The sequence below is a fragment of the Podarcis bocagei genome (assembly GCF_964188305.1).
Source record: "Podarcis bocagei genome assembly, chromosome: 3".
Lineage (NCBI taxonomy): Eukaryota > Metazoa > Chordata > Lepidosauria > Squamata > Lacertidae > Podarcis > Podarcis bocagei.
The window spans coordinates 86,996,712-87,024,560 of record NC_138127.1 but is presented as its reverse complement, the minus strand read 5'-3'; the positions used below and the strand labels follow the sequence as shown (position 1 = coordinate 87,024,560).

General features: G+C 44.4%; 1 protein-coding gene across 2 annotated transcripts; it reads left to right on the top strand.

Moving 5' to 3' along the window:
- The first annotated feature begins 1,823 nt into the window (after positions 1 to 1,823).
- KCNG3 (potassium voltage-gated channel modifier subfamily G member 3) lies at positions 1,824 to 27,477 on the top strand. Of its 2 annotated transcripts, none has more exons than XM_081186071.1 (2): positions 1,824 to 2,990; positions 20,536 to 27,477. In XM_081186071.1, the coding sequence occupies exons 1-2, from the start codon at positions 2,260 to 2,262 to the stop codon at positions 21,179 to 21,181; spliced, it is 1,377 nt and encodes a 458-aa protein (XP_081042197.1). In that variant the 5' UTR covers positions 1,824 to 2,259; the 3' UTR covers positions 21,182 to 27,477. The 2 variants fall into 2 exon arrangements, with proteins under 2 accessions (XP_081042197.1, XP_081042198.1); XM_081186072.1 differs by having other exon boundaries at positions 1,825 to 2,957.
- The last annotated feature ends 372 nt before the right edge of the window (positions 27,478 to 27,849 follow it).

The following is a 27,849-nucleotide window of genomic DNA, read 5'->3' as shown; positions in this document are numbered from 1 at the left end:
GTCAGGCAAGTCAGGCTGAAAGTTAAGTGACTGTCAAATCTAAGCGCAGGTCTCCTATCCAATATGCTATTGCTGTCCTATTACCATACTGGTCCTCAAACAGCAGCTCATATTCAGTAGAAGATGCTTTTCTTTCTACCCAACAGAGAACCCCGATTTCATCAAAAGAAGTACTGTTATAATTTACAACAAGCAATGCTATAAAAGGGCTGTGAAGACAAGACAGGCAAGAAATAACACTGTAGGTGCCGAGAAAAAGCAAGGACAAAAAAGCAGAGATATGATGCTGCAAGGGCTATAAATATAAATCAGAGATAGAAAGAAGCCTTTTGAACTCCATTCTTTCCCCACTGTGTGCACTTTTAAAAGATACTGGAGATACTGTCTTCTAAGGCTGCAATCCTACCCCCCCCCCCCGGAAGTAAGCCCCATTGAATCCAATAGGGCTTACTTCTGAGTAGACATGGGTTGCCCTAAAACGGGAGGGGGGTAACGCTTAGAAAATAATAAAACACCAAAGGGATTACATGCAGCAGAGAGAAAGGGCAGAGTGTCTCTGTTTTCACTTGGTTGTATGCACTGTAGATCTAATACAAATATGGGGAAACTGTGTGTGTATCCAAACCCATTTGATTTCCAGGTGCTTTAAACAAGCAGCAGGAAAGGTAGTGATCAAATGTTTCTGCTTCAGGACTGTTCAAGCATGCCCTTGATAGATGAATGTGTGCTTTTCACCCTTCCCCATTGACATCCTCTCACTCTAGGAGAAAACAACGGTTTTGTTTATGATGCTTTCCCCCTCCCTTTCCAGCCAGGAGCCGTGGGAAGGACCTGACTGCTTCATCTTTTTGCAAGAATCATTGGCTGCCTTCTCTTGACTACTTGCAATTCCGCTTCTCCACTCAGTCCCATGATCATGGACAGGAAAAGGAGGAAATTTTATTCAGCCCTGTAAGCACCACTTATAGCGGGCATATTGTGCTAAAACAAGAACAACAACAACAACAAGACTGCTGCTATGCCAGCTTAAGCGTTCCCTCGATTCTTACAGGCACTCAGCCCTGCTTTGCCTTTTGTAACAAGCTCGGCCTGGGAAAAAGAGAAACTTTTAAGTCAATTATAGTGAAGCCACTTAAGGGAGATAATGGGGGGGGGCTGCCGTAAAAAAACTTGAAATAGATGTTTATGGAAAGTACTGTTGCCCCACTCCCAAAGGGCGCCCCCAGACAGCAGCCGACAACAGGTCAATAAAGAGTGACTGCCTTCAGACATGACTCAAAAGGGGAAAGGAAGGGGGACAGGTAAGGAAAACTGCGAACTCGAGGACCAGTTGTTTTGTTTCTTAAGTTGCAGTTCCTATAAAAGCCATCTGGGAATAGCAGACAGGGGGGATGCGAATGTAAATATTGTATGGAATAAATATCTAGAACACGGTTAAGGCGGGCGGTGAAACCTGCCCTCCTCTCGCGCTCCAGGTCCTTGATTCCTCGAGGAAAGTAAAAGAGCAGCTTCTCCTCAGATGCCTCGGTCTTCCTCTCCGCGCGGCGCCGAGCGGGAAAGAGAGGCAGCTCGGCTCGCTCTCCGCCCGGGAGGGGAGGCGGGAGGGAGGAGGCGTGTCCCTTCCCCGCCGCCTCTGCCCTCACTCCGAGGAGACGCGCCGCCGTGTCTCTCAGCCTCGCGAGCCGCGCGCCACAGAAGCAGGGAGCGGCGCGGCGCCTCGAAGGCTGCGCGGCGCAGCCCGGAGCTGTCCAAACTTTGCGGGACTTTGCCTCGCCTGCCTGCCATGCCCTTCGCGAAGCCCGCCTGGGCTCTCTCGCGGCGCGGCGGCGGCGCCTCGCCACAGCCAGCGCCGGGCGACGCGCGACAGGGGCGCACGGAGTCGCCCGCCGCCCCTCGGTGAAGCCCCCCTCTCACTTGCCGCTGCGCTCTTCCTTCGGGCGCCCCGCTCTCTTTCCCTTCCGAGGGACTCCGCGCGCTCTCTTTCCCCTCCGAGGGGGGCCGGGCTGCGCGCGCTCCGCTTGGGAACGGGACGCCGCCCCTCCGAGAGGACGACGCCGAGGCGCGAAAAGAAAGACCCGGAGGGCAGAGGCATTGAAGCGCGCGCTCTAGACGGCGCCGCTTCGAGGCTGAGCGAGGAGGAGGAGGAGGAGGACCCCGCCCTTCCCCGGCGCGCACCTCGGGGCTGCTGAGGTGCCGCGCGAGCCGCCCGTCCTCCCCCGCTCGCCGTCTCCGCCCTCCCCCGCGCCCGCCCCCCGAGCCATGAACTTTGGCCGGGGGGGCCCGTCGGTGGTGGTGTTGAACGTGGGGGGCACCCGCTACTCGTTCTCCCGGGAGGTGCTGAAGGACTTCCCCCTGCGCCGCCTGAGCCGCCTGCACGGCTGCCTGTCGGAGCAGGACGTGCTGGAGGTCTGCGACGACTACGACCGAGAGCGCAACGAGTACTTCTTCGACCGCCACTCGGAAGCCTTCGGCTTCATCATGCTCTACGTGCGCTACGGCCACCTGCGCTTCGTGCCCCACATGTGCGAGCTCTCCTTCTACAATGAGATGATCTACTGGGGCCTCGAGGCGTCGCACCTCGACTACTGCTGCCAGCGCCGCCTCGACGACCGCATGTCCGACACCTACACCTCCTACTCGGCCGACGACCTGCAGGCCGCCGAGCCCGCCGCCGGGGCGGCCTGGGGCAGCGGCAGCACCACCGCCAGCAGCAGCCGAGGCGGCACCGGCGCCGAAGCCGGGGAGGGCAGCGGCAGCGCAGCGCCCCCGCCCGGCGCCGAGAAGAAGTGGCTGGAGAGGATGAGGAGGACTTTCGAGGAGCCAACCTCTTCCTTGGCCGCGCAGATCCTGGCCACCGTCTCCATCCTCTTCGTCATCGTCTCCATGGTGGTGCTCTGCGCCAGCACCATGCCCGAGTGGCGGGCGGCCGAGAACCGAAGCATGGAGGAGCAAAGCAGGTACACAGCAGACTCACTCAGGGAGCCTTCAGGGTAGGAGGAAATCTTATTTTTAACCCCCCCCCCTTCTTCGAAGGTGTCCCGTCCGAGTGTGTCCCGTCTCTGTCCTCCTCTCTGCAATGCTCCCTGTCTTCTTCCTCCTCGCCATCTTCATCACCGCGATGGTTGCCTTGCCACCAGTTTCTGCCAAGTGCTGGTGTCACGCTGGAAACAACCATCGGTCAAAGTCCACCTCACCTTTCCCCTTTGCAGAAAGAAAGAAAGAAAGAAAAAGGTGGGGATGGGGCAGGAAAAGGGGCGCACCTCCTTTAAACCAAGGGCAGCTATTTCTCAGAAACTCCTACAGAGTAGAAATGATTGCTCCGCTCAGTTACTTTCTTGCAGTTTTGTGTTGCCTTTTCGTCCACCAGGAAGTCCCAAGGCAAGGTGTGTGGGGTTCCCAAGGCTGCGTGGGACAGCAACGTTGCTTGTGGGGAGAATTACCCCATCCTAGCACTAACCAGACCCAGGGAGCAATCCCATGCACAAGAAACTGGCATAATGCCAGCTGGTGCAAGTTCAGAGAATGTAAAGTTATGCCAGAACCAAACCCTGGTCAGCAACAGGACTGCTGCTCTGCCTAAGGCTGGCAGAGGGGAAACAAGCCTTTAAAATAGATTTCCTGGTCATGTGATCGAACTGAACAGGCTTAGGATTCAGCCTAATTCCCCTCCATTCTGGTCCAGCCCTCACACACACCTTTTTTTTTTGGGGGGGGGACGACTTACTGTGGATTCAGCTCAGCCAGCTGATCCAGGATGAGCACATTACACTCATATATTTTGGGCTGATCCATGGCAGACCTTGCCGTAGGATTGGCTCCTCAGACCTGCTTAGCTTCAGCAAGAGGGTGCCCTCATGCGCCTTTAGATTTAGGACCTCACCGTAACATTTTGGATAAGGGGGAGTCAACATTCCAAGACTACAGCAGCAAACTTTCTGGATGCCAATGAGTGACCTGGGATTTATACTTATTATTTTAATATTATTGTTATTGTTACTATTAATAATATTTCTAAATTGTACTTTCATAGGAAATATAGCAGGGCAGCATAGTTCCTACCCCAAAGCCTTCATTAAGAGTCTTGCATAGCGCTTTCTCAAGACATTGGGAAAATGGCATGTCAGTAGTTTTGAAAAACTAAACTGGCTGGATTTTATGGACCTGAGAGGCAGCTTCTGAAGTAAGAAGCAGCGCTTCAGTGTCACAGAGGGAGAAATATGCTCTATCTTTCCATGGAAGGTGTTTTTCCTCCTCCTCATAGAATGGCTAGATAAGCATCTCTTGCAGGATGTTTCAGTTCACTTGCTTTCAAACTGTGTCTTGAGGAGCCTGTGATTCCTTCAGAGCTTATCAGGGATTATTCAGGGTGAAAATCTGGAATGGCAGGCAAGGTTTCCTGAAAGATAAACTTGCCCATCACTGCTAATATTTCTCTGCCATGTGCAGCTATAGGGGTGCGTTCCTGGTTCAGTTTATATGAGGCGATGCTGAGACCCAATGCCTGGCCATTGCAATGGACGAACTGCGTGTGTGCTCTAGCCCAGAACATACTCTGTAATCCTCTGTAGATGCAGCTGAGGTCCCATGGCAGAGGAAGTGCAAGGGTCCTTAGCAGCAAATAAATAGCTTTTTTGGGGGTGGGGGACTTTCACTGAGGGGGAAAGTTTGAAAAACGGTGCTTGAGGAACTCTCCCTCCAGGCACTTGGTGTCTTAAGACAGGCAGCTGAAAAGGAGGTTAAGGTAAAACATGCAACAGAAATTTATTGCAAATAAGTAAATGAATCAGAAAATTTTAAGCATAGACACACTACAAAAAGGTCAGACCTGTTTTTCAGACTCATCTTCCTCAGTGGACTTGAAAGCTTATTGCAAATAATAAAGGCAAACAATTAAATATTGGCACTAATGAAGGAAACAGAAACAAATAGGGCGGGGAAGCATAAAATTCCAGCTCATCCACAGGCTTTGACTTTTAATTTACCAATGCCCACATGAGGATAAACCTCTTCATTGAAATATATGCACTGAGCAAATTAAAAAACTAACACATACACACACAGTGCTTGAAATCTGTTAAGGATTATTTTAACCTTGGTTGTTTGCACATTCTCAAGCCCCTGTCCCCTAGCAAAGCCCACCAGCACTGACTCCCATCTTGCCTCCGCACCTCCCGCTAGCTAACTGAACCTTAATTTACCGCCATGCCTTGGAGTGACAGCTTGTGGGAAATTAAAATGGCGGCACCACCCACCAGAGCGCACTTTGGCTAGTGTCTCCTCAAGCCTAGAGCCTATCCCTTTCTCCCTCACAGTGGGGGTCTTGATTTGGAATATATGTAGGAAACTGCTTTGCCCTGAGTCAGACCATTGGTCAATCAAGCTCAGTATTCTCTACACTGGTTGGCAGTAGCTCTCCAGGGTTTAGAATGAGTTCATCAACTCTTAACAAGCTTTCCCTGGTGGCAACCCAGAGATCTGTATGGTACTTTGCTGGTGCCTCACGTAGCCACAGCTTTTCTAGCCCATTCTTCCACCTGTCTTTTCATCCAGCCTGTCCACCTGGAATCCTGCTTGCAGCAGCTATCAGAAGAAGAGCAGGGAAGGAATGGGCAGGAAATGCCATGGATACCTGATTTCTCATTGCACCACGGGAATTTAAAGTTGCAGCCTGAAAACCATACTTCAAAGGTTAAACTATGTGATTCTGATGTAGCTAGAAGATGTCTCCCTGCCTTAATCCATGCCCCCAGGCAAATGCTTTGGACATGAAACAGGATGACCTATATGTAAAGGTTCTCCAAGAATGACAAAAAATAAATAATTCTGCAGGAATGGGGAATGATTCTCCCAACGCCTCTGACCCACACAATGAATTATGTTCCTTTCATTTATTTATTTCGTAAAATTTATATACTACTTGAGTGTAAGGAAAAAAACCTCAAAGCAGTTTTCAATGAGGAGAAAACCCAGTAAAATTATCAACAAAAGTAGTTAAAAACAGCTATTAAAACATTGAAAGAATAATTAAAATCAAAGATAAACTAAAGAACCAGATCAAAACACATGTCAACATTCTACGTATATGAGTAGGTTTGCCTAAACAAAGGAAGTTTTTAGCAGGCACTGAAAAGAGTACAGGGAAGGCACCTGTTTGACATCAATACAGAGAGGGTTCCAAAGTAGGGGTGCTGCCAAACTAAAATACAAATTCCTTACAAATGCGGAACAAGTATATGTGGCACCTGTAGCAGTGCCAGCTCTTATTAGACAACAACCTCTTCCTCTCATTTAGCATATAGAAACTTTTTTCTAGGCTTGTACCAAGTAATGTTATACCAAGCAAGTAAAGTATTAGACCAGTTTCTGTCAGTAGAAGAATATGCATTCTTTAGAGTGATGCAGAATTCTCCGTTTGGCTGATAAAATGGAGAATTCTGTGAAATTTCATTCCTCCTACATTAATCCAATAACAATCTTATTGAAATTATTATTATTATTAGTTCCAGATAAGAGAGGAAAGCATGCGAGGTTTGCTTGTTTCAAATTATCATCTGTTGCAGGAAGTTGCTGTTGTATAGAAAATAATGACCTAGCCCTGAAGCATCTCTTAACTTTTGAGCTTTTGATCTCGCAGCGCTCCAACCATGGCTGCACTCATCATTGAGGTCCTGTTTTAAAAGCTGGGCGCTAGCAAGACTGAATAGGGACTGAATGAGACGTTTGGTCTCATTGCCATATGGATGATATCTGCTCCCTTTGAAGTTTATGGGGACTTTATTGCTAATTTCACTTCTCTCCTGCTGCTTCCCTCCTTCACAGTCGGGGAGCCATCGAAGCACCTTTATAAAAGAACTGTCTTTCATTTTAAATAATCCTCCCACATCTAAAGATACACTCTAATTAGTAAGCTGGGAAGTTAGGCATTTTAGATAAAACTTCACAGAGGCATGACTTTCTCACAACAAAACTTTGGCAAGCCAGTTTGGGTGGGTGGGGAGAACACTTGTTTTCGATGTGGGTTTGGAAGAAAACTGTCCATGATGTCATATTTCTGAGAAAACTGCCACTATCTGACTTTGTTCCGGTGCTTTATGTACACGTTACTCTTTCTTTAGAACTAGTTTCTTCCCCTCCTAGAAATAGTCCTGGTTTGATAAGTAATCATTTTTAAAGGCGTATGAATTACTGGAATGAATCTACAGTCAAATGAAACTGCTACAAAAAAACCCAAGTACAGTACTTCAAACTGAGCACAACTTCATATCCTTAGACCTGGGCAGCCTCTTTAGTATTTAATATCAATCGGATCCTAGGGGATTTTGGGGTTTTTTTTAAAAAAAATAGAGCTTCTGGTGGTACTCATATATTGATAAAAGTGCCGTGGGTGCCAGCACAAAATGGCTGCTGACAGCAGCAAAATAAGAAGTGCCAGTACTCTGTGCTAGTGAGTACTGTCACAAAAAATCCTGGTTACTACACATTTTTAGTTTATTTCTAGATTTGAACCAGATATTTTGTAGGAGGAAAAATAATATGGCCTGGGGTGGGGACGGGAAGAATCTTAGTAGAAATTGAAATAGATATATAAACCAGTGCTATTGACAGATTTAGGGGAGAATGATTTTCAGGTGTCTTTTATAACAAAGATGCAACAAACAACGTATCAGAATGAATTATGATTATAATATGCAGTAGTAAGATAAACTAGAGGTGAAATAATTGGGCTGAGATAGATCAAATGATATCCTTTACCCTTGGCCTTTATTCAAAGGCAGGATTTTCCACTTCAGATCCTGAGTTGGCATCTTCTTAATATCAGTTTTCATTATCGGACTCTGTGTCCTCAGCTATATCTCTTAATTTCGGCTGAACTTGTGAAGCAGCCCATTTTTGCTGTACCTTCAAAAATCCCATGGGTTTACTCTGGCCATGAATTAATGAAAGCAGCTTTAAAACTGAACGCTGGGAACTTTTGACTTCAGCTGAAAATTATTAACTAGGGCCAAGTCCCGTAGGAGTGGGGTACACATTAAATTGTCGATAGCTTCTTCTACAAGCATGAAATATGGGGCAACTAACTGTCTCTTTCTTAATGGAGTGTGTGCACCACAGAAACGTGCTGTAGAGAGCCACATATGGGACACGTCCACTATAATCATTCAATTGAAAACAACCCACATGGTGGGTGCCACAGAGATGACAGGGCAGAAATAGATGGCGACACAGCCAATTTTGGACATATGCCTGGTGTGAAGTGACTGTTAGCTGAGTGAGACTACAGGTGTATGGGTATCTTTAAGGGTGAACTTCAAAACAAAAGGTAGCATTCAACTATATTATACTCAGAGTAGACCCATTGAAATTAATGTGCATAGAACCATGGAGTTGAATGGGACCCCCCAGAGTCCTCTAGTTTAACCTCCTGCAATACAGGAGACTAAGGTGCATTAATTTCAGTGGGTCTATTCTGGGTAACACCTACGTGACTACCATCCAGAAATAAAAGGGTTTTTAAAAACAACAACAAACACTAATATTCTTCTCTCCTTTGCCTTCACCTTGAGCAAATCTTTGCTGATTGAAGGTTGTCACGCTTAAAAGGAACTTGGCCACCTTTTAATTACCTTTTTTTCCTGTTCAGACCTAATTTTCTCTCACTAATAATTTGCTTTTAATTTGCTTAGTGCCAAGGTCAGTTTTTCAAAATCGCACATATCTCTGCTCATCTGTTCATACAGTTCTGCAAATTTCATTTATAAGGTGTTAACAGCCTTTCCACAAGTCAGTTAACAATGATTACTAATGTGACTCGATTCTAACACAGGGCATTTCTGAATTATCAGTTTATTTCAACCAATTCCTAGGAGTCGAACGAATGCAGAAAGATAATTAACAAGAGGCCATTTCTGCACAGTCATTCCTGTCCCCCATAAAAACATGGTGCTGATTCAACTTCAGCCATGCTGGATTTGTGGGTGACTAGTGGCCCCAGGTGAGGACTTGCATCCCCATTGGGGTCAGACATTTGCACCAAGCTCAGAGGACACAGGGTGGGCATCTTGGGGCACCTCTACAACAGCTGCCTATCCAGATACTCGCAGCCCCTTATTGGCTAGTCTCCATGACATCACTACTGGTTTTGACCTCTGCACCATTTTCTGGCCTTTAAAGAGTGTCAATGTCAGAGTAATTAAATCAGTGTTTTACTCAAACAGAGGCCAGGTGACACCCTCCGCAAGTACTACTTATTCAGTCATTTAAAAAAAAAAAATTGAACCAACAAGCTTTGGTCTTCCTTCTTTTGTTGCTTGAGGTTTAGTTTTATCAAGTTCTTTGCACAACCCCATCCTCATACCCCCTAGCACTGGAGTACAAATATCCACCCTGAGTTTTTTTGTTCAATCCCCGGCATCTCCATGTAGGGCTAGGGAACAACCTTTTCTGAAATTCTGGAGACACTGCTTGTCAGTGTAGATAATACTGAACCTCAAGGACCAGTGGGGTCTGACTCTGTATGTGGCAGGTTCCCATGCTCATAGCTTCTCTGTCCGTGATGCATGCAAATATGTTTTTGATGCATGCAAATAAATCTTCTAGGCAGGATTTGGGAGATTTTGAAACGTTTCCATTTGCAGGGTGAAGATAGAAAATTATGGGAGTGGGAGAGTCTTTGTGCATGTGTATGAAGTTTTGTTTTGTTTTGTTTTTAAAGCAGAGATTCTGAATAAAATTATTACCAAATTTCGCTTATTACTCTTGGTACTGGCAGGTTAACAGAATGGTTAAGCCATATATTTGGCAAGAAATGGAGCGGAACATAAAACCACATAGTACCAAATACAAGAGTAGATAACTTTACAAAATAAATTATTGAGTTTCAGAACAAACACAAAAAATATACAGTATAAAAGTATACTGTATGTATTCAGAACTCAGAAGATACCAGCCCTTTTCCATGGACTGTCCCCTACTCCTTCTCCAGAGAGCTCAGTGTCATCAGCACAGCCAAAGCATATCCATAAGTACTTGGTTACAGCAGGAACAGATAAGAATAGCCGATCATTTCGCACTTTTCAGAGGTCGCTGGTAAAGCAGACCTGGCAGTATCCAGTCCAAAGCCACCTGATGTTCTTTCCAGCTGGAAAGCTGACAGGCTTCTCAAAAGAAGTAGCTGCAGTTTCTCTCTCCCTGTAAGAGAGAGATAGAGAGCGAGAGCATGGAAACAGCTATAATGGGTAACCATCTTGAGCTCATTGCTAGAACCAGTACAACCCCCGCCCCCCCAAGGCAGTCATCATACTCTGCTCTCTTGTGTGTCCATGTAAGAGAATGGAACGGTTAAGTAGAGAGTTCAAGGTGCCCAGAGAACTTAAAGTGGAGAAGGTATGGTGCCAGGTTAGGAGGGAAGCACAGCGTAGGATAAATGGGCAGGGAGTGGGGGACTGTGGACAATTGCCAATAATAGTCCTACTCAGAGTAGACTCAATGAAATGAATGGTCATAACTAACAAATCCATTAATTACAGTGGGTTTGCTCTGATACATTACCCGAGTGTGAAATGATCTATCTTTATCTATCTATCATCTATATCTATCATCTCTCTCTCTCTCTATCTATCATCTATCTATCTATCTATCTATCTATCTATCTATCTATCTATCTATCTATCTCTATCTATCATCTATCTAGCTTTACTGCTCCAAATCCCTGTGTGATTTCCTGGAGCCTCTGCTGTAAAATAATTTAATAAGGCAAACTGCCCTCTACAACAAGCAGACGAACACCAAACATTTGCCAAACCTTGCAATAAAAGAGATTGCAACCAAACACAAGGAAGAACTTTTCTGAAGAGTAGTACTCAACTGGTTTCACTTGAGCCCTCTCCCTTCTTTTAGCTTTTGCAAATTTAACATTCACTGTTCATATTCCTCTTGCTCCCACATAGCAGATGGCTGACGAGGGTGTCTTAGCCTTTCTGATCTATGCTCTCTCCCATAAATTAACCCAGGGCATGACTTACTGAAATGCATGTTGTGGAAAATCTATCTTAGGGTAGCTTTTTCCAGTGCTTTTCCATAACAGGTCATTTGGAGCAATTCAACACGATGAAGCCATCTTTAAACACACACACCGGTCCTGTGATGCCAATAAAACTGTCTTGTACATGTTTTTTTTGGAAACTTTCCCCAAGGATGTGCATGCGCAGCAAGAACAGACTGTCTCACCCAACACCTCACTCTGTATGCTGGGATTGTGATTTTTTTAAGGGTGTGTGTTTTACCGAAGGCACAGTTTACTAACCATAAAACCCCTGGGTTCTTAATCTCAACTAAAGCCCAAAGAGCTGCTTCTGGAAACACAACACATTATCGTTTGTGGAGAATATTTATCCCCCATTATAAAATTGATCTCCATAAAGGTATTGAATTCCTATGAGCGCCAGTAAAATATGTCAGAAGGCGGTAGGACTGCAGAACATTTAAACGTGAATTTAAAAAGAGATAAAACTGTTCTAGGCATATATCCAGTTTGGCAAGTCCTATTCTATAGCTCCCTTTTATTTCTGGCTTCCATTCTAAACTTCTTTAAATAGAGGATTGTGGGTGGCTAATGAAAACTATAGGCATAACTTTAAACATATGGATATACTGTAGCTTATCTTCTGCAACGGTATGTGTATTTCAGAAGATGCTCCTCAGAGTATTTTACCCCTATATTTACACTGCATACTGACCAGAAAAAGGCAGACTGGGCTTGCACCACATTCAAATTGGTGTGTTTTAAGTGGTAAGTTATGTGATTAAGTCCCAGACAATCCAGTGAAAGTGAAGAACTATCTGTTCGAACGAGAGAGCTAACCAGATTGGGGCTTCAGTTTTGGTCGAATTGTGTCCATAATTTAATCTATATTGCTCATTGTTTTATCTGACTCCGGTAGAACATCCTTACACTTATATTAGAGATCAGCAACTAGGGAGTCATGGGGCTTTGGGTCTTCTGTCCCTCAAATGCAGCCTTGGCCAACATAGTGCCTTCTAGATGTTTTGGACTGTAAGTACAATCACAGTATTGTGCTGGGAAGAAAGGAACCTCTCCTCCCAGCCCAGTGAGATCACTTTTAATTTACTTTTTAAAATAATATTTATCTGTTTCCTATTTAAGACACCTTTGGGTGTAAGATGACACACAAAGAAAGCTAGATTAATAAAAATAAAGTTCTCCGAAGATCCGAGACAAAGTTTTTTTGTGGTGTTTGCTGTGTCTGCATGTGTGCTGTGTATGTGGCAAGTATGGGTGTGCTGTGTGTGAGAGTAAGTATGGGGCGCCATTGCTCCCATTGGCAACACCCTCTCTCACTTTGGTCATGCGCACTGCTGGCAAGTGGCCCTCAGAGGCCTGGCCAATAGCAAGTGCAGCCCTCAGGTCAAGAAAGATTACCCACCCCAGTACAGACTTGTCAGCTTTGGAGATAGACCTAGTGAATGAGCGGTGTAGCATTGTGAGTACCATTTAGTTCATTCCAGTTTTGATTCTTCAGCTGGATTCAGGCACAGTGCAAAACCATGGTTTGTGCCAATCATAGTTAGGAACCTATACAATGGTTTGAGCTTGGGAACTTCTTTTTGTATGCTTTTGTTTCCCATCTGCTTAATTTGTAAGATCGCTCCCATTTCCGCTTGTGGTTTGTTAATGGTCTGTGAATTCAGCCATAACTGCAAACCACAGTTAGCACAAACTGCTGTTTGCAAACCAGCTTCAAGCTGTGGCTTTATATTCTGGTTTGTGAGCCCCAATAAATCCACTGCTTGTGGGCAGGATTGGAGTCAGATATTAAAGCAATTCATGGATTTGCAGTTAGCCACTCACCTGATTAACTGTGATCAGAGTCCGGATGGCCTTCAGGCTAATGTCCCATGCAGGAGGGGGGAATAGCTATGTGGTTCTGTTATTCTCCCTCCTCTCTGTAGTGTTACCATGCAACCTAAATACTATGTTTCTTGTAGGGTTGAGGGGGCCATAGCTCAGCACGAAAACACATGCAGAAGGTTCCAGGTTGCGTCTCCAGCTAAATAATTTGAGATAGTAGGGGTACGGGGAAAATAAACATCTCCTGATGATGCCTTGGGAGGCAGAGTGGACAATACTAAGGCAGATGAACCAGTGGCCTAATAATGCATAAGAATCCTTACCCAAGCTTCATTGCAGGAGGAACAGTCATGGATTGTGGGAGATAGTGACCCCTCTTTATAGATGCATCGCTGTGCTAGATAGTATGAGCATCTTAGGCATACTTCTTCGGAAGTTAAGTGCTAATTGGATCTTCCTTCCAAACAAATGGACTGAAGCTCAAATTCACATTAACTTGTAAGCAGCTGGAAAAATGCCATTTACTAACTTCCATGAGATTTTGCCTAGGTAACAACTGGAGGCTGGAGGGGAATTTACTGGTGTTTTCTAAGTTTCCTTGATTCTGGAATACAAGCATGTTCTTGCAAAAAAATAATAATGATGTAGACTAGTTCAATCATGCACTGTCTTGTCTTCTGTTTTTCCCCCTTCGTGTTTCTTGTCCTGCATATACTGTGTTTTATTCAGACATTTAGTGGACGATGAGGCCAAACCTCTGTTTTCCCCTGTTTTAATGCTCAACAAATTTACTGGAGAATTTTAGACAACCTCCAAAGGGAAAAATGTGCAATTTGCAACTGAAAGATGCTTTGACAGCTCGGAATGTAATTACTTTTGAGTACAACAAACTAGCCTTATTAGTGATTTTTAAAAGAATTCTCAGGCTGTCTGAACCAGTCTATATGTAAAATAGGCTATTCTGTTTGGGTCTTATCAGTCAGAGCAGAAAATTAAACAAAATGATTGGTTTATAGTAAAGAAGAAGAAGAAAGCTGCAAGAACCCTAGATTTCGAATCAACAGACAAAGAATTGCATTAAAATAACTTTCATTAAAAGGCTGATAAATACTCCAAATTAGAGAGTTTTAGACAAGGACTAAATTAACATTCAACTCAAGTGCAATCAATACAAAAGAAAATTGAATGGCCATATGCGTTGGAATATGTAGATGTTGGGAATAGATAGTTTCTCAGGTTTTCTTAATTTAACTATGACAGCATTCACAAATGCTGATTTACAGTTTTTTGTTTAAAGACAGCCTCACTGGAATTAAGGATACTAACAGTACAATCTTACACACATCTACTCAGAAATAAGTACCATAGCATCCAATGGAGCATAGTTCTAGGTAAGTGTGCGGGATTGTAGCCTTATAGCACAATCATGTCTATTCAGAAGGAATCCTCACCGGACTCAGTGAGGTTTACTCCCACGTAATTGGGTATGGGATTTACAGAATTCAGCGTGGCCTTGCTCCTGTACCCACTTATCTGGGAGTAAGCCCTACTGAACTCAGTAGGATTTGTTTCTGTCTATAGGAGAGCACCACACAATACCGATATTTCCAATATCAGAACAAAATCACACACTCACAATTTTCATCATTACACATAGCTGAGCCTGTATCAAAACAACAGGGATGCCTTTTTTAAAAATGCATTTTTCTCTGGCACCATTCATCTATTTCAGGAGTTCCCAGAACCTGAGGTCCATTATCTTCACCTAGGTAGTTCTGCAGCATGTCCATAAAAACACAATTGAAAATCTCGCAGCATCTAGTGCTGTTACAACAACGGGCACAAAAAGCATTAAGTGATCTGCTGAGGCCCTTTGCAATTTGCGAGTGGTCCACAAGGAAGAAAGTTTAGAAACTACTGATTAATTTTATGATGTAGCTGCATTTTGAAACTACCATCCTGCCACTTGCTTAGGAGAATTCGGGATTTTATTTTTAAAGGAGCGCATATTTGTGCAGGGCAAGCTGTCATAAAAAATGGATGATATTCAGTTTAAATTAGGTGCCGTTAAGGCCAGTTGTCACAATGGTGCACTGAGAACTGGGTGAGGCTTGCTTCTCCTAGTGCCCTGCTTCATTAGCCAGGCACAGTAGGGCACCGACTGGTAGTTTTGGGCCAGAACCTGGACGGTGCTTGGCCATAGCAGCTTATTTATTTATTTATTATCCATTGATTGTTCTAATGCCCCGCCCTTCTTCCTAATCAGAGCCCAGGGCAGCTGAAAGCAAAACCACACCAATGTACAGAAGCACAAAACAGCAATTAAGGCTACAGCAAATTCACAACAACTTTTAAAGCAGGAGCAGCAAACGGTACATTCTCTCGCCAGCAGTGTGCAATTAACCGCCGAATGCCTGGGGAAATAAAAAATGCTTTAAGTGCAGTGGAATTGTGTGCGGCAGAGAAAGGTAGAACTGGTGAGAGCTCCTTTTCACATGGCTTCCTTCTGATTTTTTTGCAAGCCGCTTGCAGATTAGCATAATCCTACATTGGCCTTGGGGAAACTACAGAGTTTCTTGAGGGGGCCGGGGAAGGATAATGTGCATGTAGTGTTTGCGGCACTGTAAAATGTTCATGCTGCCATCTTCACCCAACTTGGACCTTCCTGGAGTTTTGGACTGCACTTCCCATCACCTTTGACCTTTGGTCATGCTAACTTGGCCTGACGGATTTGTAGCCTAAAACAGGTGGAGGGCACCAGGTTCACAAAGTCCAGGTTACACTGATGCACCAGCCATGGAGGAGTAGGAATCAGCTGCCATCTGAAGGCATTTATTACCATAGCAGTATCAATCACACTGTTCAGCACAGTTGCATCTCTGCCTCTGGATTCAGAGCTATGGATTCTCTTTGCAGTCCCGCAGAGAGGCCTGATGGAGCCACAGTTGCCAATTGCCTCTCTTCCCCACAACACCACCAGTTTGGTGCTCTCTGCTTCATATATTCACGAGCACTTGCTATATTCTCCCAGTGATTCATACAAGTCAACAATGGGAAACATGAGCTTTTGAAGAGCGTTGGAATCCTTAAGGCAAAAGAGGAATGAGAGTGGGCGGAGTGAGGTTGCAAAATAGCACACAAGGCACTCTTGTCTGTGGAGGCTACAAAGCCAACATATTTTACTGAACCCAGAAAAAGTGGCAAAAAAAATTTTTTTCTTTAAAAATACAAAATATGTGGTTCCTTTTTGCAAGCACTCCAGTTGTGCAAAACACTTGGGGAATGCTATAACATGATATAAACATTTCCCTTTGAGTCCCCTGAGGTGAGAGTAGATGTGACATGGATGACAAAAAGTGAACAAGTGGCATTGGGAAAAGATTTGACCTCTCATCCCACTTGTGCTATGTCTCCGAATGGCTTGCAGGCCAGTCTGGTTGCTGAACACTGCTGTGATCAAAGTGAAACTACGGGGCTACATTTGCCTCTAAACTGTGCGGAAATAGGAGCACGCTGTGTTTCCTAATGTTGCTTTTGCTAGCCTGGAAGATGACAAAAACAAAGGCTGCAGGCTTATCCCCAGACAACTGTATGTTACAGTGGTGCCTCGCAAGACGGAAAACTTGCTAGACGAAAGAGTTTTCCGTTTTGGAAGTGCTTCGCAAAACGAATTTCTTATGGGCTTGCTTCGCAAGACGACAATGTCTTGCGAGTTCCTGCTGGTTTCCCCCCCCCCTTTTCTAAGCCGCTTATCAGCTGATCCGATCAGCAGATAAGCCGCTAATAGCGCTAATCCGCTAATCTGTCAATGGGCTTGCTTCGCAAGACGAAAAAACCGCTAGACGAAGAGAATCACAGAACGGATTCTTTTCATCTTGCGAGGCACCACTGTATATCCATGATGGTGGTGTAACCACCTTGGCCACAGGCCAGAGCTCCTCAGGATTTCAGCACACCCCACTCATGGCCCTCCTCTTCAGGAGCTGCTTCTTTCGTTGCCCCACATCCACATCCTGCCTATGAACATTTTGCAAACTTGTAGTGCAGATCTCTCTTACCGTGCACCAGCACTTCCACTGGTGCAACCAAGCTTCTCTATAGGCAGTGGGTTCTGCTTCTATTTCTGAATCTTGTTACCTGGTGAAAACGGGGCGATGATAGCCTAGTGGATGTGGTGGTGATGCAGAGGAGTTGCTGTTAAGGTAAGTGGTCATCCTTTGAGCAAAGCCTGCTCATAGTTTATTTACTGAACAAGATTTAAACACCGTTTGATCGTAATAAAATCTCTCTGCAAGGAATTTTATAGATATATCTTGATGCAAAAGGTTTTTAAAAACCCAAGTAATTAAAAACATTTCAAAGATAATTAAAAAGAACAGCAAAAGATTAAATCACATCAACATCTGTGTGTCTGGATAAGCTTGCATGAACAGAAACATTTTACGGCGAAAAGAGTACAGCAAAAGTGCCCGTCTGATGTCAATAGTCGGAGCGCTGAAATGCAGGTGCTGCTGCAATCAAAGATTGATTTCTTAAAACTCTGGGGCAGATATTATGCAGCATGTTCCCTTACTGAACATCGAAGCACTTGATTGGGCACATAGGTTGAGTAAGGAGATATCTCACAGATAAACTGGTCTCAAGACGTTGAGGGCTCTAATAGCAACACCAGTAACAAATTGGCAACCGGTACAGATCTCTGAGCTGAGGAGTTACATGCTGGCAGGGTCTCACTCCTGCCAGCAACTGTGCTGCAGCATTCTGCACTAACTGTAGTTTCCAGATCAAGTGCAAGGGAAGCCTCACATAGAGTGCCTTGCAGTAATCCAGTCAGTCAGCAGTGCCTGAACTCCTGTTGTCAAGCTCTCTAGTTCACGCTGTGTTCTGCCAGGCTGTGTAGCTGCTCCTTCAAGGGGAGTGCAGCCCCATCCAGGACAGACAGTTGACTATTTTTTGGACCACTCTCACACACTGCCTCTGTCTTGCCAAGATTCAAGCTCACCTTATTGCCCTCCTGCATCCCACCACCACGTCCCGGTCCCAGTCCAATTCCTGCACAGCCATTCCCAGTTCAAATGTTCTGGAGAAACAGAGCTGAGTATCATCAGCATACTGATGACATCTTTTTCTCAAACTCCTAGCAGCTTCACATAGATGGTGATAAAGTAGTGCCTTGGGGCACAGCACAATTGCCATGGGGGCAAAAAGCACTCTTCCAGTGCTGCTCTCAGGACTTGGTCCTGTAGGTAGGATCAGATCCACTGTAGCAGAATGCACCAAATTTCCATTCCTCGAAGCCTGTCCTGGAATGCCATAATCAATGGTATTGAAACCCATAGAGAGATCAGGAAGAAGGAGCAAGGTTGCAACCCCCCCCGACCCACTCTCTGAAAAGGTCATCCATCTGGGTAGCCAAGGACAGACCTGAACCCAGATTAGAATGGATCTAAATAACCTTCGACGGGATGCGGGTGGCGCTGTGGGTTAAACCACAGAGCCTAGGACTTGCCGATCAGAAGCTTGGCGGTTCAAATCCCCACGACGGGGTGAGCTCCCATTGCTCGGTCCCTGCTCCTGCCAACCTAGCAGTTCGAAAGCAGGTCAAAGTGCAAGTAGATAAATAGGTACCACTCTGGCAGGAAGGTAAACGGTGTTTCCGTGTGCTGCTCTGGTTTGCCAGAAGCAGCTTAGTCATGCTGGCCACATGACCCAGAAGCTGTACACCGGCTTCCTCGGCCAATAAAGCGAGATGAGCGCCGCAACCCCAGAGTCGGCCACGACTGGACCTAATGATCAGGGGTCCCTTTACCTTTACCTTAAATAACCTTCGACATCCAAAAAATGTTTGCAGATGCCCCAGCACAATGCTCTCTGCCACTGATTCCGCTAGCAATTATTTCAATCCAAGGAGTCTGGGGCTGGTTTCTTTAGGAGTGGTACCACCGTCTAAAGCAGAGCGACTTTATCCTCAGAGTGGACAGCCAGTTGGTTACAACTGCTCCTTGGATGTTCCCTCCAAAGTGGGAGTGAGCGATCTCTGGAACATACACTGGTTCAGCTAACAGAGGTTGCAACACAAGCTGCAGAATGAGCAACCTTTACAGCCTACACTGCCACAAGTTAGACAGGATTGTGTGCACAAGCCAGTGTTCGGCAGGCTTTGAAGCTCTCGTGGCGCGATATGTTTATTTCGTAAGTTATCTGTTCTGTATTGCTTTTGTAATTTATATTACGAAAAGCAATATAAAGCCCATGAAGCAAAACATTAAAATGATTTTCAGAAGCTACACCAAAAAAAGCCCATGTCGTTAGCAGCGTCATTAAAAACGACTTAAGCCATCAGTCCCCGAATTGGCTTTACTGCCTGTGCAATGCTGACTGCGTACTATTAGAAAGTTTCCGCCGTGTTTGAACAGGGCATTCAGTTTCAATCAGAACTGTCTATGCTGTTTTAAAGGCCCCTTTCCAGCTTTCCCGTCACCTGGTAATAACTGTATCTGGTGCTCTGATTTAAGGATGTTGGTAACACAGCGTTCAGTTCAGTTCAGTGACTTCAACCACCTTGGAGAAATGCTTAGGCTGTTTTACAGTTGACTGGTAATTATTCATCTGGGAAATCATTTTAAAAGGGCCTAGAATAGAGTCCTGGAGGGGAATAAAAGTGCTGACTAATTTGATCTAAATGCAGGAGTGCTGATCCCGTGTGCACACATGCGCACATTTTGTCAGCTTTTTTTCCACTGCACCATGGCGCACTACTGGTACCTATTAGTTTTTGGTAGTATTATTGGTTTGCTTTCCATCCTTCCCTTCCTCCCAAAGGAGCCCAGGACAGCAAACAACAAAGCTGCTAAATTAAACAATTAGAAACAAAATGGAAAAAATGGAAAACAAACATTAAGGGCATCTAAACTCATTTAGAAACAGCCACGTATCTAACAGCCCCATGGCTAATAATTTCAAGGTTGCCGGAAACTGTATCTTTCAGCTATCAAATGCCTATGTGAACAGGAATGTGTTCCAGTGCCTCCTGAATGTTAATGAATGAGAGAGGGAGACATACCTCACCAGAGAGGGCATTCCACAAATGGGGAGCCACCACCGCAAAGGCCCTGTGGTGGGTCAGTGCCAACCAGGCAGCACCAACAGAGCCTCTCTTGTTGAAAGTAGGGCCTAAGTTTGCTGATACTGGAAGAGGTGCCCCTTAAGGTACTTGGGTCCCAAGCTGTTTGCCAATACTTGACCTAATGTCATCAGTTCCTCAATTTCTTAGATATTAGAGGTTCCTTTTTGACATGTCTTAAGATTTTAAATAAATTCATAGAATCAGAAAACATAAAATCAGGCACAGTGCATTTACTAAGAAAAATATGTTTCTATTATTCTCTCCCCAAAAAGCCATCAGTATGTAAAAAACCAGGCTTTAAGAGAAAAAGATCAAGTGAGAGGTGTTTCTGGCAGCCTCTAATCCATTAGTATCTTACTAATAGCTGCTAGAAACCTGTTATTTGTGAACTGAATCAAAATCCAGTAAAAAAACTTATTTGGCATGCTTGTCTGCTAAAAGTCTGAGTCCGTGTCAGTGTAATAGCGTCCAAGTTCAACTGACTGACCAACCAAAGTTACTCACAGGAATTGAATTGTTTTGCTTGTGTTTCTTTCAACAGGATAATTGAAGCAATCTGCATAGGCTGGTTCACTGCAGAGTGCATTGTGAGGTTCATCGTCTCCAAAAACAAGTGTGAGTTTGTCAAGAGACCCCTGAACATCATCGACTTGCTGGCAATCACTCCCTACTACATCTCTGTGCTGATGACCGTTTTTACAGGGGAGAATTCTCAGCTCCAGAGGGCTGGAGTCACCTTGAGGGTCCTGAGAATGATGAGGATTTTTTGGGTGATTAAGCTCGCCCGCCACTTCATTGGCCTTCAGACACTTGGCCTGACCCTGAAGCGATGCTATAGGGAGATGGTGATGCTGCTCGTCTTTGTCTGCGTTGCTATGGCGATTTTCAGCGCACTCGCCCAGCTCCTTGAACACGGGCTGAAATTAGGGAAGCCCAACGAAGGCTATGCCAGCATCCCGGCTGCTTGTTGGTGGGTGATCATCTCTATGACCACGGTTGGTTATGGCGACGTATGCCCCGTCACCGTACCCGGAAGGATTCTTGGAGGGATTTGTGTGGTCAGCGGGATTGTGTTGCTGGCCCTGCCTATCACTTTCATCTACCACAGCTTTGTGCAGTGTTACCATGAGCTCAAGTTCCGGTCTGCTAGGTACAGCAGGAGCCTCTCTGCCGAATTCCTAAATTAATGGATAGCACAACTGCATTTCGTAGCAGCACTTATTATGTTGAAGGAATCGACCGGACCCTCCTTGTTTCTTCCCTGTTCCTGGTGACTGACAGGAGGGGCAATGCCCTATGCCCTTAAAGGAATGCTTTCCCTCTCTCCACCTGCAGGGTGACCACTTTCTCAATGCAGGGATGAAAGCAAAGCACTCATTTCTCATCGCACACGAGTGTCTCCAGCTTGTTGGACATTGCAGGCGGTATGCACTATTTAGAGTGAAGCACATGCATTTAAATATGTCTTTGATTTTGATGTTCTCATTCATTTCAAGGTCTGTTTTCAGGAGCACACACAGTCCAGAGACTCAAGTGATCAAGCTCGGTGCACCCAGAGTGGGTGGGTGGTATTTCTTTATTTTTTAAAAAACAACAACAGCCTTTTGCATCATATGGCTAGCCGCTGTTGAACTTGGCTGTGGGTGCTGCAAAAGCCATTTGTGATTCGGTTTGGGGTGAGAAGGTTCTTCTTTGCAGGGGGAGAAGGTTAGCAGTCTTGTTTCTCCTGAACAACGCACTGGGCATCTCAGTGAAGCTTTCCATGTTGTGCTGTAAGTTGTGATGACTGGGATCCTGCCATCATCTCCCTTTATTGGAGGTTTTTCCAGCAGCCTCTTTGACCAGAGACAATAGTGGATAAAGAAATGGAGAATGTCAATCTGGTGCCTTCCAAATTCTGTCAGTCTCTTAATTCCCAGCAATTCTTGCTAGCTCGGGCAATAATGAAGGATGGTGGGAATTGTAATGCAACGACATCTGGAAGGCAATTGGTTGAGGAAGGGTGATATGAGAAATTATTTCTCTGCCCTACTGCTTCCTGTTCTGGGAGCCAGTGTGGTATAGTGGTTAAGAGTGGTACTCTTGTAATCTGGTGAACCGGTTTCGTGTCTCTACTCCTCCACATGCAGCTGCTGGGTGACCTTGGGCCAGTCACGCTTCTCTGAAGTCTCTCAGCCTCACTTACCTCACAGAGTGTTTGTTGTGGGGGAAGAAGGGAAAGGAGAATGTTAGCCTCTTTGAGACTCCTTAGGGTAGTGATAAAGTGGGATATCAAATCCAAACTCTTCTTCTCCCCTGGAAAGGTGCTTGTTTTTACTTGGTTAACCAGTTGTAAAACTTAAGTGATAATCTCCTCTTAACATTGGCTCTGCTTAGAACAGTGGTTACCGGCAGTGTTAAGAAGAACCTTTGGGTTCCCTTAAGAGCTTATCATTCCCCAGTGATGAGCTCTGTAATGGTAAGACAAGCCAGGACATTACTAATAGTCTCCCCCTGCAATGCATACAGATGTTATTTTGGTGCGTTTTGAGGTTTCAACTGAGTTGATTGCAAAACTCAGCAGGCCTAGTCAGTCCCAAATGTGAGAAGGCACCTTAGAAGGGTCAGTGAAAACACGTTTGTCTCTCACACAGGGCTTCCTCTGCAGATGAGTCAACATAGAAAGGGTTTGCATAATATGAAAAGTTTGGAAACCATTGTGTTCCAAATGCTTGAATCATCACCTAAAATAATCATCAATTTGCATGGTAAGAAAAGGGAATCCTATACAGAAAGATCATTTATTTGGAGCCCTATTATTCCTTGAACATTTAAGGTGTGTTGTCTGTTGTACACCACCTCCCTGCCTCACACTCACCCCATACAGTTGAGGAAATAATCCGATATCCACTAAAGCTGAGCAAATCTGTATTAGCGAAAGTGGAGTCGGCAAAATTACCAGATTCCAGATTTACAAACTGAGATGAGAATCTGGCCTTTTTTCTCCCTGTTGTGCCACATGTTTTCTGGTGAAGCAAGATTTTCTGGCATTCCAGTCCTAAATAACTCTGCTCAGAAACAAAGCACTTTATTGCAAGTAAGTGTCTTAAGGTTCAGCAACAAATGTGATTAACGGGAGAGTGCTGCTATTGGACTTTATAAAAATTCAGTTGCTGACAATGTGATAGATGTATTTAGAGGGGACTCGTCTGTGAGCTATTGCTGAGCCTGAGTTATGTTGCCAACTCTGTTCCATCAGTATGAAAGCCTTTGTTTGAAAGCCTTCAATTTGTTGTTCTTCCCCTCCCTCCTCTTTTTATTAATAATTGCAGTACAATAGCCAGAGTGGTGGAGGAGATAAAGAGAGAGGGCAAAGTAGTAAAACTCCCTGCCTAGCCCTGAAAGTAAGTTGGTGGCTCTGGGCCCGTTTCTGTCTCTCAGCCTAGACTTGCTTACAAGGTAAGTCATTCATAGGTTGATGGGAGAATAAAATAATGCCATATGCAGAGATAGGAAGGCCTGGAAAAAAACCTGGAAAAATGGGGGGGGGGGCAGGTTCCCCTCTGTTTTTCCCCAATGCCATTTTTTCCCCAGAAAAAGTGAAACAAAGTGTGTGGTATATCAAACTCTCTTTTTTCAATTTTCTGGGGGGAAACGGCTTTTTAAAAAACCCGGAAAAAAACCTGGTTTCCCCCCAATTTTTCTGTTTTTCCCCTGGCCTTCCCATCTCTAGCCATATGTGAGTTCCTTGGAAGAAGTATAGAAAACAAATGTGGCAATAAAGTAAGACATCTCCCAGGAAAATAATTGGAAGTTTCATACCCGAGATAAGGACTAGTTCTCCACACTATAATGGCAGGGAAATAGGGCAAAGGGAAATCAGATATGCAACATACTGAGTTCTGGCCCAGGAACTTCTTACCTATAAGCTTCCAGATGTGGTTGGACTTCAGTTCCCATCATCCCCAACCATTGTCCATGCTGGTGGGGGCTGATGGGAGTTGAAGTCCAAGAACACCTGGGAGGCTTACAGGTTCCCCATCCCTAGTCCATGGTCTAGTCCAGTCTCTGGAAAAACCTCCTCAGACCACCCCCACCAGTTTGTAATCCTTTGTCCAAAACTGTCCATGCCTCCTTTGTTTTCTTTGCCAACCATGGCTAATAAAACAATTTTCTTTTAAAGGAGAGATTCTTTGGATCATGTTGAACCATGGCATCAGCTGCTCCTCATTGGCAGATTTGCAGACTTCATTTATATATAAATATATTGCAGTCAAATGGGGATTTGTTATCCCCGTCTTTGATAACGATCCTTACAGAAGGAAGCCATTCAGACCTGATATACTTCAATATGGTTTATTGATTGAAAGATCAAAAATAAAACAGCTCCACTGATACGGAAAAGAAGCTTTCAAGCTAAATATAAGTTGTGCTATGTAAAAAGCAGTATGTACTTTCTTGTAAATGTAGAACCAAAATAAAGGAATTCTTGTTCTTTTGTAGTGCTGCTTAATGGCGCTATTAATACGACTTAGGAAAGCTGCCATAATAGACCTACGCTGTTTGAACATTAAATATAGGCACAGTCAAGCCAGGACTGTTTGCTGAGAAACGTCAACATGGAACTTCTTTGTTTCGTTCAGAGTCTCAGAATCTGTCTTTTATCTGAATTGGTGTGTTCACCTAAAAACAACACCATTGTGAAATGCTTATTGTGAGTGTGTTTTTGGAACATCTCTTGCTGTTGCCATGTGTTCCCATTTAACAGCGTTAGGAATTTGACAGAAACCAGTTTCAAATTATTGTTTATTTTAGATCTTGAACCGGCTTCCCATCACTTCATGCACAGTTTTTATGTGGTCAGCCAATAGTGCCAGCCTCAGCATAGCAGCATACTCCATGCTATTAACTCCAGGAGAAGGTGTGTTTGTGTGTGTGTGTGTGTGTGTGTGTGTGTGTGTGTGTGTGTGTGTGTGTGTGTAAGCAAGCAATCAAGCTGGTAGTTGCTTTCCTCCCCATGGAGAATCAAAGTGGCATGTGATCTGAGGTTCCGACCAGTCACAGAGAAGCCAGGAAGGTTTCAAATGTATGTCAGGTACTGGTTGAGCCCAGAAAGGCAGATAAGATCATACTGATTTTTGAGTGTGAGCAGTTTGCAAGCACCAAAGAAACTGATCTAAGGGAAGGACCAAAACTCAGTGAGAGGGCATCGGTTTTGCATGCAAAAGGTACCAGGTTTAATTCACGGCATCTGCAGGTAGGGTGGAAAACCCTGGAGAGCCTTTGCCAGTCACTGTAGAGCAGAGTTTCCCAAACTTGGGTCTCCAGATGTTTTTGGACTACAACTCCCATCCTAGTTGGCAGGACCAGTGGTCAGGGATGATGGGAGTTGTAGTCCAAAAACAGCAGGAGACCCAGGTTTGGGAAACCTTGCTGTAGAGAATGCTGAGATGGATGGATGAATGACTCAGTATAAAGCAGCTTCCTCTGTTCCTATGCTCTCAGGGCAGGGGTCCTCTTGTCTGCCTAGTAGCTGCTAGAGTAGTCATATGCTTGTATCCCCCGCCAACAAATTCGTCTAAATTGCCGCCATTTTTAAAAAGGAAGAGCACATGCCAACTCATGACGCTGACAGAAATATCTCCAGCCGTTCGGAAAGACAAGCTATTGTCACTATTTTGGGGCCCTGTGAACCTCAAGAGTCACAAGGTCAGTGCCCAGTGGATGGAAAGAGTCCTAATGACCACAGATGGTGCTTTGCCTAGCAAGTCCAACCCAAAATTGTTGGTCACCTGATAATGAGAGCCTTCTTGACGTGACCTAGCCGCATGGACGTAGGCACAATGGGACATTTATAATACAGAAACATGCCATGTTAATGGATAAATTGGCCAAAGATGTGACCAGTAGTTTGAGTCTAATGACTGCCCTCCCGCACTATCTCGCATTTTTTACACTACGTACATGTTTGGAGTCTTAGTTCCATGTGAAGTTTAGGGAATATTGTGCCTTGGGTCTACTAATTCATGCCATGTGTTTATAATGCAAATGGAATTCATAAAATAATAGAATAAGTAAAAAGTGCATTGTCAACAATTATAAATGCATACATAAAAATTGGATGGCATCTGATATAAGTTGTAATTGGAGCAGACCCACAAAAATTAATAGACATGGCTAACTTAAGTCCAGTAATTTCAGTGTATCTACTCCCACATTTTTTTTAATACAACTCATTCAGTATAGTATTGATTCTTGGCATTTGGGAGGGGATATATGATGATAATTGTAGCATTACTGATGTATTTCACCTCTAGTGCATCAAAGGAAAAATTGGGTGTTGCCTGATACACAATATGGCCTATATGTACTGATTTGCACTGGGACATCATTTGATAAGGGAAACTCTATAATGAATGAGCTTGACTCAGCTTCAAAAGATGGGTCCTAAATGTATCTTATGGAACACATTGCTCATAATCCATTGGAAATTTTTCTTGTATGAACCACCCCCCAAAGTAAATTGTGCAAGAACACACAACTGGTTGATCCAGTTCAGAAGTAATAACGTAATTCTAACCATGCATGCTCGGAAGTAAGTCCTGGTAATAAATATTAATTTATATATTATAAATAAATATTAATTTATATTTATACCCCACCCATCTGGCTGGGTTTTCCCAGCCACTCTGGGCGGCTCCCAGCAGAATAGTAAAAACAGGATAAAACATCAAACATTCAGTGAATTCAGTGGGACCTACATCCAGGTAACGTTAGAATTCCATCCTAGGTCAACCTGGGAAGTATTCAGCATTTGACAATCATTCCGTCAGCTTGCCAGATGGCACAATCCCTCTCTTCTCCACCCTGAGGGTTCTCCCGCCCTATTCCCCAGCCAATTTTGGGTGGTGAGGCAGGAGAAGGGGAAGCTGTATTGCACTAACAGAAGTCCTTGTGCAGGCTTACAGATTGATCATGCAAAATCCTTCATTGCAGGGGAATGGACTGGATGACCAACTCTACAATTCTATGATTCTATTATTCTGAAATAGGAATACTATACCTTAAGAGCAGGTTGACAAAGTCTGGGACTAATGACATGATTTTCTTGTCCTCTGAAAAGGGTCGAAGGAGCAGATTTCCCCCCCATCATTGCAAGGGGGCTTGAGCCAGAGAAAGCCTGTCTTTCTCCACAAGGACACTTGAAACAGAGAACACAATGGAATCTCCACTGAGATTAATGGCATCCATACAAGAGTACCTTTGGCACAAGCCCCACCATTTCTATTAGAGCAGCGCAGCAATCATTACGCATCACCATTTCTACAAATCCAAAAGAGCATCGTTACCTATTTACTCAAGGGAATGTTTATGAAACACCGGTATATATTAAGTTACATTAAAAAAAAATGTTTTACAGCTTTAGTTGCATTGCAGAATGTAAAATTGCTTATTTATGTATATTTCATTTTTGTATTACAATAAATTATTATTTTGAATAGGATACAGAGGATGCTTTTCAATGGCTATTCAGAGGTTTTCAGCCAAAGTATGCTCATCCACACACAAGCCAGCTACAGATGCCAGTGTAACATGGTTATAACTCTGTCGGGTATCATGGTTCTTTTACCTGGAAACAAAAACTAACTGAGCTGTATATTAGAGGTAGCACGATGCCTTATAACAGAGACCGGGAATCTAACCAGTTATGACCCCAATTATTACCCATGTGGGTGAGGCTGATGGGAGTTGGGAGACTATATGAACTCGCTCCCACTGAAGAAAGTGATGGCCACCAACTTGAATGGCTTTCAAAGAGGGTTAGACAAATTCATGGTGAAGAATAATGACAATAACCATGCTATACTCTCAGCAG